Source organism: Mustelus asterias, chromosome 1, assembly GCF_964213995.1.
Source record: "Mustelus asterias chromosome 1, sMusAst1.hap1.1, whole genome shotgun sequence".
In the NCBI taxonomy this organism is placed as follows: domain Eukaryota; kingdom Metazoa; phylum Chordata; class Chondrichthyes; order Carcharhiniformes; family Triakidae; genus Mustelus; species Mustelus asterias.
Genome location: NC_135801.1, coordinates 36,488,633 through 36,503,789, shown reverse-complemented (window position 1 = coordinate 36,503,789; position 15,157 = coordinate 36,488,633). Strand labels below are relative to the sequence as shown.

The window sequence follows — 15,157 nt, the reverse complement described above, 5'->3', positions numbered from 1 at the left end:
CCGGTACTGCTGTCAGAGATGAGGATAGGGGAGGCTGGGGAGAGGGGTTTAAAAAGCTGATTTACATTTTGTATCGGAAGCCAGGGGTTACTTTGCATTTCAATTATGGTCTTGGAATAGTAAGTAGTTTCAGCAGAGACGGAAAGGACTTAGCAGTGCTTTACATGGTCCCCAGCAGAGTATGGAATTTATCGTTAATCCATTTGTTCACCACAGATGTCTAAGTCTGCCTCTCTTGGATTTAAGGGAGTGGAGATAAGTGCCATACCAGGAGAATGACCAAGGTAAGAGAGACTGATGGTTTTAGTGGAGACAATGGCATCAAAAGTGAAGACTAGGATGTGATTGACCAAGATTAGTATCTGTAGAAATGTTGTGCTAAATTGAGAGCCAAGGGCATGAAAGCGGGAGTTTAAAAGTGTAGTAATAAATTACTTTGGGGAGAGTTTTTTCCTAAGATTGGAGTTCATAGGTGATATTTATTCTTTGGCATCTCACCCGAACAGATATAATTAATGTGCTATCTTTGACAGTAAGTGTAGGCGAGACCGTGGCAGCATCACAGCCAACTGATTGTGCCACATTTGACATCCAAATGCATGCATTTCCAATAGCTAGATAGTGACCAAGAGTGGGGACACTGCCTTATTTTCCACTCCCTAATCTAGGGACACTAAAACCATCTGCAGTTTTTCGACTGCAGCCCTGTTGAACTAAGAACAGATTGGGGATCAAAGCTGGGACTTCCCTTTGCTGTTGTGTCAGATAAACCTGTAAAGTTATTGGGGAGCACCATAAACTTTTAAATGCATCAAAGAGAGGATAAACATGATGTAGCTGTTTAGAATATATCGATATAGTTGTCTGGGTAGACGGCACCATCGGTCCTATTCCCAATGTACCAAAAGACAAGAGAGACATTAAAGTCCTGAAGGCAATACAAAGAAAAGTCACAAGGTTGAACCATAAGACTAGAGGACTGAGTTATGAAGAAGGCTTGTTGAAACTTGGGCTATTCAGTCTTGAAAGAAGATGATTGAGGGAACATCACAGTGCCTACAAGTCAAAAATGAATAAAATATAGAGTAGGCAAGGTAAAGTTGGAATAATATTTCAAATAAAATTTTAAGAATAGGAGGCACATGTTTAAACAGAAGGAATGTATGCCTGGAAGTGGTCTGAGGAAGCGCATTTTCACACAGTGAAATGGAATGGATTTCCAGGGAGGGTAGTGGGAACAAAAGTCCTGGAATCATTTAAGATAATGTCTGATTCTATGATAGAGCTGTAGATTGATTTTGACCTGGGAAGTGGCTTTGTTCAGCAGTGCTTATTTATGGATTTCATGATCATTATGATTTCCTAAATAAAGCAAAACTTGCATTAAATTAATAAAGATTGAAAGCTTTTGCTCACCTGCCACTCCTACTTGGTGTGTGGCATATGCAGGAAGCCTGTTTTCCCCTTTAGATAGCCACAATGCCAGTGTAGAATGGTCCTTTTCTGCATGATGAAAGGTGAAACCTTGAGCAGCTGCAGCAGCTATAAATCTGCTCTGGAGAATAGGAATATGCAGCCAGACTGCCACCTTGCCTTCTGCTTTCCAGTGCTTGATAGCATCTGTAAATTAAATAGAACATGTTATATTCTATTTAATGACATGCACTGCAGACATTCTTTCATTGTGCTATCCTGTCCAATATATTAGTTATTTTTGACAATTGGAAAGTGAGGTATAAAGATTACTTCAGAACAACTCTGAAACATCTAAGTAAACTTTCATAAATAGGAACAACTAACTTGCTGAAGAAAGCGGCCTGTTGCATTGCTGAAATGCCAGTTGAGGAAGTTTCTTTAAAAAAAATAGATTCTCGATCTGGTGTATCTGGAACCAACTATTCACTCTGGGGATGTTCATTCTGAGCAAAAATAAGTCTTAATTTAGTGTAAAAATGAGATAATATTCCAGTTGTCTTCTCCAATATTGAAGGATGTTTGATGATTGTTATCATATTAGTGCCTCTCCCTCGCACAATTGGAACAAAATGTAGAAAATACAACCAAAAGTACATTTTAGATTCTGTCTATACTGACATTTCAGAAATGTTTTATATTAGATACATTGAGCATATAAATGAAGCACGTCCACACTGGGAAAATAAACTTTTTTTCAGTTTTGTTATCCATTTTAAACATGAAACAGTCTCACCTCAGAGATACTGTAACCAGCTGCACAGGATAGCTTTCTATGCTTTGTTCAAACAATGGCCTAGGTCTTCTGGTTAGTGGCAATGTGGATTGCTGCTGCCCTCAAAATTTTTACCGACCCAATGCTATGGCCCATTTCATCCATTTCTATACCGAGCTGCAACAGAAATGGGCAGCACAGCGTCTCCTGGGTAATTCCAGTGGGAATAGTTGGGTGGAAGGAGAGGTCACGCCCCTTTTTATGGCACTGGCTGCAATATTCAGGGAAGTTTTAAAGGTCCAAGTCTTTTAATAAGTGAATGTGGATTACTGAATGGATAAATGAATGGGTGAGTGGATGGGCGAGTGGGTGAATGAATGAGTGAAAGAGTAAAGGAGTGAAGAGTAGCTGGATGAATGGATGAGATGGACAAGTAGGTGATGTGTATAGATGGATAGGAAGACAGGTGAGTAACGTGGTGAGTTGGGTGATTTGGTGAGGTGGATGAGTAAGTGAAGTGGGTAAATGGATGAGGTCGATAGGTGGGCGAGGTGTGATTGGGGGTCAGGGCATTGTCGGGTCAGGACATTGTCGGGTCAGGTTAGAGGGTAGTCAGGTGGTATTCGCGAGATTGTTGGGCAGTCAGGGTGTAGTCGGGTTGGAGAGTGCAGTCAAGTTGGGTTGTGGGTGTAGTCAGCTGGTTGGGAGTGTAGTCGGGTGGTGCTGTTAGTCAGGTGGTCAGGCGGAAGTCCAGGTTGGTTCAGAGAGGATAGTTGGATCAGAACAGTCAGGTTAGATCAGGATGGATAGTTGGGTTGGGTTAGTCAGGTGGTCGAGGATAGTCATAGAAAGTCGGGGGGGGCTAGTTGGGTGCTTGGATTGTGTTGGAGTGGAGATTAATCCAGATCTGTCAGGCGGTGGTCAAGTTGGGGGGTGTAATTTGGTAGTTGAGGTGGGTGATAGGGGGCGCGGACAGAGTCCGCTGTGGAATTACTCAGCTGTTAGACCACATTTTAAACGGTCTAACATTTCCTGGGTTTATTCATGTAAGCCCTGTGTGTATCTGGCCCAAGTTCCCACCCTGAGCTCAGGGTCAGACATTCAAGGAGGGTCCCAGATAGCAGGGAATCAGCCAATTGGAAGTTTTAATTTCCTGGGCAATTTCCATGTATGTCCACACATCAAGAATTCCTCTTTATCTTGACACACATCTCCCAATGTACATCCCATCTCCAATGATCCGGAGACAAGAGAATATGGGCCAATGTGTCTTAACTTACACACATATGTGCAATTACCCAGAAAATACAGCACATAAATAGACCATTTGCCCCAACAAGTCCATTCCAGCCTTTGTGCTCCACCCCAAATTCTTCCAATTCTTTTTTATCTTATTTGAACAGCATAATCCTTTATCCCCTTCTCCCTCATATGCTTATCTAGCTTCTCTTAAATGTATTTATATTATTTGCTCCAATTACTCCCAGTGGTAGCAAGTTCCACTATCTCTTATCACTATTTAGGTATAGAATTTCTTCTATATTCCTTACTTTATTTCTTAGTATCTATCCTATATTGATGGTTACATTCTTCCCCACAAGTGGAAACAGTCTCTCTGTACACACGCAATTGAAGCCTTTCATAATTTTAAAGATCCCTAATAGGTCTGTCCCTACTTAACCTTTTCTTTTCAAGAGATTCAGCCTCTGAAACATTTCCCTATTGCATCAGTGTAATAATACCCTTGTAGTCTCTCCAGACTCTTAGATTTGTGCTGAATTATGGGCATATCAGTACCACAAAGAAGTGGGTTAAGACTCCCCAAATTTAATCCACATAGGACTTCAAGTAGGAGAGAGAGGACACTTTAAGATGAAGAGTGAAAAGGCAGGATGCCAGCTTAATGTGCTAAGTCAATCCAGAAAAAAATGAATTTTGAGGGAAATTAACAATCAAATTCTACTAAAAATGCACTTCATTTCAAGTTGAGTTCTTCCTATTTTATCACAGAAAACATTATTACAAGTGATGAACTGACTCGCAAGTTGATTGTTAGAATCATGTCTATATAAGTGAAACCAGTAAAGTCAGTTGTAACAAATGAGTCAGAACATATATGGACCTGTATTTCTCCTCTTTTGCTGCTTGCCGCCAAACAAGTAGAAATGAGTATAATACTAGGAATGCCACTTTGATTTGACATTCAGCTCATCAAAATTAATAAATGGAAGAATATATCTCAGTAGATTCAGTGTGCGTCAGCCAGTCCCATCTGAGCCAGAAGGTAAAGATTTCAAGACTCACTCTAGGATTTAATTTAGGCTGACATTCGATTGCAGTTCTGAGAAAATGCTGCATTGTCAGAGTGCTGTTTTTTTGCACACAATTTGTCTGCCTGCTCTGGTGGATATAAAAATCCTGTCGGATTTTAACCTGGTGTTGTGAGACTTCTTACTGTGCTTACCCTAGTCCAACGCCGGTATCTCCACATCATGGATATAAAAATCCCCCGGAACTAACCCAGGATGATCAGGGGAGTTCTTCCACTGCTCTGGCTAACATTGCTCCCTTAGTCAACACAACCAAAAACAAGTTAAATAATTATTTATCTTATTTAATGTTTGTTTGATTTTGCTGTCTGCAAATTGCCCCCACAAATAGAAGCACATGCATAGCATAGAAAAGGGCCATTTTGGTCATTGAGTATCAATTTGGGCTCTTGACCAGAGCAATGGAAAACTACTACTGCCCTGTATGTTCCCACCATTGCTTCACATCTTCCTTTGCTTGAAATTTTGATATAAAGATCCTTTAAATTATGCAATAGTTTTGGCATTGACCACTTCATGGCAAAGCACTCCAGCTCAAACAATCATCTACACAAAGAAGTTGCTTCGAAATGCACTCCTCACTCTTTTAATGACAACTTTAAATTGTGGGTGCTTCGTCATTGATTTCCCAATTTGCTGAAATAGTCTTTCCTTAGTTACTGTTAAAACCTCTCATAATTTCATTTAAAAAATAATAAAATCTCCTTAAGTCTCCTCCAATCCAGTGGAAGTATCTCAAATTGCTGCTCATTGCCACTGTTTTCCAAACCTGGCATTATTTTGAATCTGCACTATACTGTTTGATTTTAATTTAGTTTTGATAATCACGTGCTTAAAACTGGAGTAAGAAGTCTCACAACACCAGGTTAAAGTCCAACAGGTTTATTTGGTAGCACAAGCCACAAGCTTTCGGAGCACTGCCCCTTCATCAGGTGAGTGGGAGTTGTGTTATTGCCTGCTCTTGCACTTTATAGCCTTATTTACCAACGCCTAAACACTGTGGGCCTTTTATTATGTCTTTACTTTTCCTCACAATTAAAATTTCAGGGAATTCTGTACTTGAACATCTGGGTTCCTCTGTTTATTCCTTCAGTGATTTTCCATTAAAGTATTCTAGGTTTTATCAACAGGGACACAGAATACAAAGCACTTGTAGAGGATATTAGTCTGGCCTCAGCTGAAATATTATGCCCAATTCTGGGCACCACACTTTTAAGAAGGATGTGAATGCATTGGAGAGAGTGCAGAAAAGATTCATGGGAATGGTTCCAGGGATGAGGAACTTAAGTTATGAATATAGATTGGTGAAATTAGGACTATTTCCCTTGAAGAAAAGAAGGCTGCGAAGAGATTTGATGGAGGTATTCAAAATCATGAGGGTTCTGGACAGAGTAGATGGGAAGAAACTGTTCCCATTCATAACAGGATCGAGGAGAGGGTACAGATTTAAAATAACTGGCAAAAGAAGCAAAAGCAATATGAGAAAAAAACTATTTTCACACAGCAAAGTGGTTAAGATCTGAAATGCACTACCTAAGAGTGTGGTGAGAGCAGGTTCAATCTAAACATTCAGTAGGGAATGAAACTGTTAGCCGAAAAGGAATAATCTGCAGGGTTATGGGGAGAAGGCAGGAGGATGGCATAAAGTGAACTGTTCCTTCAGAGAGCCGGTGCAGGCACAATGGACTTCATTCTGTGAAAACACCGACTACACTTGGAAAAAGTAACTCATTATCCATTGGCACATTGTGTATACTTACCTCAGACAATTAAGACATTAAGTTCTAGGACATGGAAGGAGATCATTCAGCTCATCATGCATGCCCTAGCTGTCTGGATGATATCCATTTAGCTCATTTCCCTGCCCTTTACCCAGATTCATTTTTCTTTTCAAATAGTTATCCACCTTTCTTTCAAACACTATTTCGAGTTTTGATTTTGCCACCATTTCTAGTGGGGTATTCAACAACTGAACAATCTTCTTTCCCTTGTTATTTTGGTGATCTTAAATTTATGCTTTGTATTTACTGGCTGGTGGAAACTGTTTTTTGTGATTTACCTTGTCAAAATGTCACAATTTTATATACATCTCAGATCTCTTCTTACTCTTTTTTAAAATGAAATATATCTCAGCTTCTTGAACTTTTTCTCCATTACCATCTTAGTAAACCTTCTCACACCCTTTCCATCCTAAATGTTACATGTGTTGCTTCACAATTTAATGAACTACAAATACACAGGAGTCATCACTGGCAACTTTAAAGGGAGCAAATGTTTAACTCTTGCAACTAATTGGAGTAGTATCCTTCTGTATTTTGTGCAATGCTTCTGTGGAAGCTCTAAATTGAACACAAGTTTGGATCAGTGAAATGGGTATTTAGAAGTAATTTGAGATCTATGTTGGTATTTAGAAGTAACTTGAAGAAGTACACTAATAAATATCTAAGAAGTAACTCATGTGTAAGTAATATTCTCACGGGAGGTATAGCTAGTCAATTTAGTAAATATTTTCAAACACTCACTATAACCTTTTAGAATTTCTATAAAGAAAAACGCTGTATCTTCATTAATAATTGTGCCTGCTGAATAATACAAAGGCAAAATACTGTGGTTGCTGGAACAAATTAAACAAAAACAGAAAAATGTTGGAAATATTCAACAGACTCGTGGAGGGAGAAACTGAGTTAATGTTTCAGGTTAATGATCTTTTGTCAGAATGACAGCTATTAGCTTGAGTAGAAACCCAACCCAATTCTAGATTCACCAAACATCCATCTTGCTGTGAGATTCTCTATTGAACTTAATGGTGATTGTTAATTTGCTGTATTTACAATGTTATCATTGATTATTCCCCCCACAGCCATTTAGGACTGGTTTTTTTTATTAATTGATGGGATGTAGACATTACCTATCCCTAATTGCTCTTGAGAAGGTGGTGGTGTGCTGCCTTTTTGAAACATGGCAGTCAATCTAGTGCCAGTACACCTACAGTGCTGTTAGAGAGTTCCAGGATGTTGATCTAACAGTGAAAGAACAGCAATATATAGAGTAGGATGGTGTGGGGCTTGAGGTGAAAATGCAGGTGATGGAACTCCCATGCATCTGCTGCCGTTATCTTACTAGGTAGTTTGGAAGAGGCTGTCAAAAGAGCACTGGTGAGTTGCTGCAGTGCATTGAGTCTGTAGTACACTGCTGTCGCTGTGTAGTGGTGGAGAAAGTGAATGTTTAAGTTGATGGATAGGGTATAGTGATCAAGCAGACTGCTTTGTCCTGGATGGTGTCGAGCTTCTTGAGTGTTGGGGCTCCGCTCATCCAGGTAAGGGGACAGTAATCCATCACATTCCTGACTTGTGCCTTAATGATGGTGGACAAAGTTTGGGAAGTCAGGAGGTGTGTCACTCTCTGCAGAATTCCCAGTCTCTAGCCTACTCCTGTGGTCACAGGCCAGAGTTTTCTGGAAAACATGGCATGCAGATGTCAGGACTCACCTGAGCAATGTCTGGGACTGCCTCTGGAGTTCAGGATGGAGGCCGCCGGCATCCCTGGACCCTGGAAGACTGTAGCAGTGGGTGGGGGGAGCATTTGCCAGTGGACCTTCCAGATTCGGTGTCCTGGAGGTGGTCCATCTTCCAGCCTCAGAATGTTCCTGCAGAGCCATCTTCTTTCTCAGGAGGTCCACCTTCTTTCTTCAATAGTGAGTCAATGATTTTGGACATCTTTTCAATATGGTATCCAGAGAGGATAGCGGACTACACACCATCAGCCCTGCCCCGTCACGAAATATGGCGAAAACCCTCACATGCATATTCAGTGAGACTGGGGTCACAAGATTTGGCCTATTTTCCTGTCAGTCTCCGCAGCAGCAAACACACCACATTCCCATCCCAGGACTTAGTCCAAGGATAGGAGAATTCCGCCAAGGTGAGGAAGAATTTCTTTGATCAGAGGGTGGTGAATCTTTTGGAATTTTCTACCTTAGAGGGCTGTGGAAGCTCAATCATTGAGCATGTTCAAGACAGAAATCGATAGATTTCCAGAGACTAATGACATCAAAGGATAGGGAGATAGTGGTAAGTGGCATTGAAGAAGATGATCAGCAAAGATCTAGTTGCATGGCGGAGCAGGCCCCATGGGCTGAATGGCCTATCCCATTCCTATGGATCATCCACTCAGCACTTCTGGTCGAAGATGATTGTAAATGCTTCAGCCTTGTCTTTTGTACTGACATGCAACGCCCCTCAATCATCGAGTATGGGGTTGCTTGTGGGGCCTCCTTCTCCTGTTGTTTAATCATCCACCACTATTCATGACTGGATGTGACAGAACTTCAGAGCTTTGGTCTGATCCATTGGTTGTGGATAATTGAAGTCTGCATATCATGCGTTCTTTCCACTGTTTGGCACACAGGGAATCCTACATTGTAGCTTCACCAAGTTGATGCCTCATTTTTAGGTATATCTGCTGCTGTCCTGGCATGTCCTCCTGCACCTTTCATTGAACCAAGGTTGATCCCTTGGCTTGATGTTAATGATAGAGTGAGGGAAATGCTAGACTGTGATGTTACAGCTTCTGGTTCAATGCAATTCTGCAGCTGCTGCTGATGGCAAACATTGATGAATGGGTGCCCAATTTTGAGCTGCTTCATCTGTTTTGAATCTCTCTTATTTGCTACAGTGATAGTGCCACACACATTACCACAAAGACAAACAATCCTGTTGAGGACCTGGCTTTCAACTTTGGAGGTGCATGAAAGGATCAAAATATAAATTGTGAGTATAAAAGTTGAAATAATGTTGTTTGTCATCATTGCAATTTTTAAAGATTACTTGCTGGTTTTGTGCAAAAATATTTTAACATGAAATTAACAATCCATCAAAACATTGGGAGTGTGAAATTCAGATCTGAAGTGCCACTAGAGATGCTCATGCAGACGTCCAAAACCTCTGAACTAGTGCTGTCCTGATGTCACTCAGCCTTCCCAGCTGATTTAATGCACTATTTGCAAACTTGGACCCCAGGTAGTTTCAGCTTGTCAAGCACCAAGGAACATGCATTCCACTGCAAGAGGAGGCCAGCACTAGTGTAAGGCATCAAACTTGCAGGTAAGGTAGTTTAGGACTTCTTCTATTGCAAAGTCTCTGGAAGTACCGTGGAGTATTTTTGGAGGTGTTGTGGCGAGTTCCTAAATTTGGCAGGCAGTCTGGTGTAACAATATCTTTTCAAAAATTACAGACAGTCTCAACAATTTGAAAAAAGGCAGCTGTAAATACTTTTGAAAGGTCAATGAGATCTAGTAAATTTAAATAACTTACATTTAAAGGGAGACGTCACTCTCGAACATATTTTTATAGTTCACACAGGGTGTTTACATTTGAATGGAATAGCTTTGTTCCTATTCCAGCATCTGCTTGACAGTAACTGAGCAATACTGTAAGCATAGGAAGATGACTTGGGACATTTTTCTGTGGGAGAAGCTGGCTTTTGAATTTTGCACCCTACCTTAGTGTTTGTCAGAAAGGGCTGGAAGTGGCCAAATGTGATGGGACCTCGCCACCTACCAAAGTCCTCTCTTCCGGGGTTTCTGAGTGATGACACGATGGAAGTGTAGCGGTCTCGGTGAAATAATGGATGGATCCTTGATGTTGTTTGGCAATCCTGTGAAAGTTTTGGCCTTTTGAAGCTCCGTGGATGGCTATAATATCCTATAGTTCATCATTAATCCTAAACTACTCCTCTTGTGATTATAATCCTGATTTTGTGATGTTGTGTTTTATCCTGACAAAGGTGTTTGATATGTAAAAACTGAGGCACATGTTGCCTGTTATCCTGTTATTCCTTGAAAATGAGGGATATACATTTATATATAATGGAATTTATCAACTGGTATGCTCTGGCGGTGGAACAAGGTAGAACCTAGTTTAAAGTGTGTAACAGTTTACATTCAATTTTGGTCTTTCCATGGGGGAGTGGGATGGGTAAGGGCGTCTGCCCACCCTGCTTGTGGCCCTGCGTCAAATATAAATTTAAGGTCTAGTATTTGTATTACAGAGATAATTTATTTGTTTGTGGACTGATATTGGGTCTCCAAAGTTCCATTGGTGACCATGCTGAGATGGCTGTACAGCATCAGAGTTGTGCGATATTTATCCAATTTTTTGTATTGCAATCCTGGCATTTACATTGAAGGATTACATTATTTGGTATCCTTTACTTTAATTATGGATAAAATGAGTAGTGCCACAACAGGCTGATGGGCAAGTGGTTTGGTATAGAGGTGGTGGCTTTGGCCTGGTAAGTCCTCATCGTGGGTGAGAAACACCTGCTTTAGAACTAATGGTATTGTACTTTTCTTATGTATTTTTGGGTTAAAGAGTCCTTGTTGGTCTCCTGTGAAGGCTCAGACAGTTCATGTATCCTGGAAAAGACTGGGTTTTATTGTTGTTGGTGTCTCTGGCATAGCTGGAGCTGGGGGGAATATTTACTAGTGCACACCTAAACGTGGTCGGGGAATTCTTGGTTGTCCAACCTTTCTTAGTTTCCTTTTTTTTAAGCTGTGTGGGTTGTGACAGTGACTACTTGGTAGTTGGCTCCTGAGAATGAACGGTGAGCACTTCAATCTGTTGGGAGGAAGAGGTTCTTATCCTTTCCTGAGATATCCCAACTGTGGATATCTGGATGATTCCTTTTCCTGTTGCTATGGCTTCCTAATAGGGGGAAAGTGGGTGGAATCCTGTTGATGGTAGGGTCTGAGTGGCATCTCCAGTGTGACTGATGATAGGGGAAACTTGCTTTGTCTGAAGCTCAGGGGTGGTGCTAATTCTGACCTGTCGGCCCTACTTTTAATTGTGTTGCTATCCTAAGCTTAACTTGGCTGGGTAGGTTAGGCCTACCCAGTCAAGATAAGCTTAGGATAGGTAGGTTATCTGTTCCTGGGTCCTGTAGCAAATATATTAGACGAAGGAGTAGGCATTCTTCCCCCAAGATGTCCCCTTTTGGCAACTTATGGACAACGCTCCTTCTTAAGGTTTAGGTTTGCCTGGTAGTATCCTGTTGTCTGGCGGGGGGGGCCTGAGTGTGAGCCCAGATACTGGAGCTCTGAATTATCCGAGTTTCTCCTATGACGTTAGATAGCTTTGTTCCTGATATCCTGCATGTGAGAGTATACACTGTCAAACCATGTCTTATGTCTATGGTCTTATCCTGGTGTTCCTCTTTCTCTGCGGTTTCCTTTTGTTATCTGGGTAAGGGGGGGGGGGGGTTACTGATATAGACTCCAACTTGTTACATTTAGCCTTCATCTTGTTGGGAGGAAGAGAATTGTACCTCCCAAAGATATTCAGTTTGTGGATGCTTTGACGATTCTCCTTCTGATTGGTGGAGTGTTGTTGGTGGAGGATGGATTAAATTTTCAGGCTGATGGTGAGGCTTGAGAGGCACCTCCGGTGTGGCTTGAAATGAGTGAGACTTGTTTTGTTGTGATCCCAAGCGTGATGGGAGAATCCTTGCCTAATTGGCTCTTCTTTTATCTGTCTCAATATCTTTTATTTTTTCAGTTGCTATCTTTGCCGACACAGCCTATTTTAAAAATTTGTATTTGAAGGGGTGGAGATTATACTCATTGTGGAAGGCATTCTGTTATCTGTTGAGCCCAAGGATGAGTTTAGATACCTGGGCTCTGTTTCAACTGCACTCTTCCTGTGAGGCTGTGTAACTATGTTCCTGTTATCCTGTATGTGAGAATATACACTGCCATGCTACATCTTGGGTTTGGGGTTGTATCCTGATGTTTCCCTCTTTCTGGGGTATCAATCAGTTCATTGTTCAGAGGTTTGGGGGTTTAAGGCTCTGATTGGATGTGCTTGGTCCCACAGGAGATCCCTTGTGCTGTGTCACTCAGTCTTTGTTATCCTGTAGGCGAATGTGTGCACCATTGTGCCACATGCCTATGGCTTTATCCTGATATCCCCCATTCTTTGTAATATACTTTAATTATCCATGCGAAGGGAGACATCAATTACAACAAACTGTAACTGATAATCTGAACCAATTGTAATGATATTTGTCAGTCTTTTCTGTCTACGTGGAATGATGATTATTCTGTGCAGTATTTAGTAAAATGGAAAATCTTCAATAATGTGGCACGGTGACACAGTGGTTAGCACTGCTGCCTCAGTGCAGAGGACCCGGGTTCAGTTCCAGCCTCGGGTGACTGTCTGTGTGGAGTTCGCACGCTCTCCCTGTGTTTGTGTGGATTTCTTCTGGGTTCTCTGCTATCCTCCCACAGTTTCTTCACTCCACCTGACGAAGGGGCAGCGCTCCGAAAGCTAGTGGCATTTGCTACCAAATAAACCTGTTGGACTTTAACCTGGTGTTGTTAAACTTCTTACTGTATCCTCCCACAGTCCAAAGATGTGCAGGTTAGGTGGATTGGCCGTGCTAAATTGTCCCTTGGGAGTCCCAAGATGTGTAAGTTAGATGGATTAGCCATGATAAATGTGTGGGGTTACAGGGATAGGGGGGGGAAAGACAATGAGTAAGGTATTCTTACAGAGAGTCGGTGCAGATTCGATGGGCTGAATGGCCTTTTTCTGCACTGTAGGGATTCTATGATTAAAAATATTTTAATATCTTTGCACCATAATGGACCTTCAATGACAAAATTGTCACCAAGTCACCCACCATGATCAATCTGAGGGTCACAATTGACCAGAAGCTGAACACGACTGGATCAGTCATAAAAAGGCCAGGAGTAAAACATCAGGGCAGACTGACGAGTATTCTGTGATGGGGAGTTCACCTCCTAAACTCTTGAACCTCTCCACCCTGACAGTTCAGGTTTTGGTTGCAATGGAATACAAAAGGAAGAGAAAAAATTGCACTTGCGTCACATCATTCATGATATCAGGACTTCCCAAAGCTATTTACAACCAATGAAATATTACTGAAGTGTAGTTACAGGAATACACAGCAGCAAATTTGCACACAGCAAGGTCCCAAAATAGCAAAGAGATAAATGACCAGATTATGTTATTTTTAAAGTGTGGTATAAATGGTGGCTAAGGTACCAGAACTTGTTCAAACAATGCAATAGGATCTTTTACATTCACCCGATAAGATAGCAGGGACCTTGGTTTAATACCTCATCTGTAAGACAATACTGCATTTAACTGCCACCCTATGTGTGGTGAACCATCGTTGGTTCCCACTGTGGGATTGTTCTAATGTTGTTGTTGGGCTAGGGTGGGATTGATACACCTGTGGTTGTTACTGTTGTGGCACATCCCGGTCGGGCTCCGCCTCCTGGGAGAGGTATAAGACCCCCTGCTCGGGCGGGACCTCTTCAGTCTGGGATAGTGTGTTAAAGTTCTGTTAGTTCCATTGTTGGTTAATAAAAGCCTTCTTTTACCGAAGCTTCGTGCCTCGTGTCCAATTGATGCGCATCAATTTTATTAACTAACATAAAACTCTCGACGGAAGAAAAAAAAGAAAGGAGAGTATGGAGCAAATCCTAAAGCCAGAACGTCTGACGCTAGATCCACGTGCGGTGGGCGCTTCTAACACCTTCGACCACTGGCTGAAGTGTTTTGAAGATTACCTGGCAGCCTCCGCAGCGGTCACCACAGATGATGACAGACTCCGGGTCCTCCATGCGAGGGTAAGCGACACAGTCTACCTCGCGATCCTTGCGGCCACCACTTACCCGAGGGCCCTCGAGCTTTTAAAAAAGCGCTATACGAAACCTCCCAACGAGATCCACGCTCATTACCTCCTCGCTACACGACGTCGGCAGTCGGGCGAAACCATGGAGGATTACGCCAATGAGCTCTTGCAGCTAGCCAGGGGCTGTGACTGCAAAGCCATGTCGGCTGAGCAGTACATGTATGACTTCGCCCGAGACGCGTTTGTGGCCAGGGTCGGGTCTTCATACATCCGTCTCAAGCTGCTAGAAAAAGGAAATCTCAACCTGACCCAAGCTATGGAATTAGCTGAAATGCTTGAGGCGGCTTCGAAGAGCTTGGTCCTGTATCCGGAGGACCACGTGGCAGGAGCAGTCGCAAATCCCTCCTCGCCCCACGGGCTCGAAGTGCAGTGTTATGGCGTGCTCCCATGTGGACCAGACGACGGCTGCAGCCCCATGCGGCCCGCGGTGCTATTTCTGCGGAGGAGCCAAGCATCCACGACAAAAGTGTCCCGCTAAAGCGGTAGTCTGTAACTTATGCGGTAAAAAGGGGCATTATGCGAAGGTGTGCAGATCGAAGCCCAAGAACGGCAGTGCGGCCTGTGACCCTTCGGAATGGGGATCATCACCATCGTCGTCGAAGTACTCACGGGGTTCGTCCACGTGCGAGTCCAGGACGACGCCATTGCGGTCGATGGAGTCGGAGGAGGATGACCACCAGGAGTCGCTACGTTTGGCGCCCTCACCCATGTGCGATTCATGGGGGCGGCCATTTTGGTCGACGATGACCATGAGCGACCAGCAGGGGTCCTCAGCATCGACCTCAGCTGCCTGCAGTGACGTTCACGGACCAACGGTGGCGTCGATCACCCTGGACCAGGCTAAGCATCACAGGCTTGATTGTTCGATGATGGATATACAGGTAAATGGTCGTGCAATTTATTGTCTGTTTGACAGCGG

At 42.6% G+C, this 15,157-nt stretch overlaps 1 protein-coding gene across 2 annotated transcripts in view; it reads right to left on the bottom strand.

The window, feature by feature from the left end:
- nudt6 (nudix (nucleoside diphosphate linked moiety X)-type motif 6) overlaps positions 1-15,157 on the bottom strand; it is a 232,293-nt gene that overhangs the window by 209,179 nt on the left and 7,957 nt on the right. For both annotated transcript variants that reach the window (XM_078211281.1, XM_078211273.1), the window contains exon 2: positions 1,417-1,620. In XM_078211281.1, the coding sequence (XP_078067407.1) occupies positions 1,417-1,620 (204 nt within the window). The remainder of the gene's footprint in view (positions 1-1,416; positions 1,621-15,157) is intronic.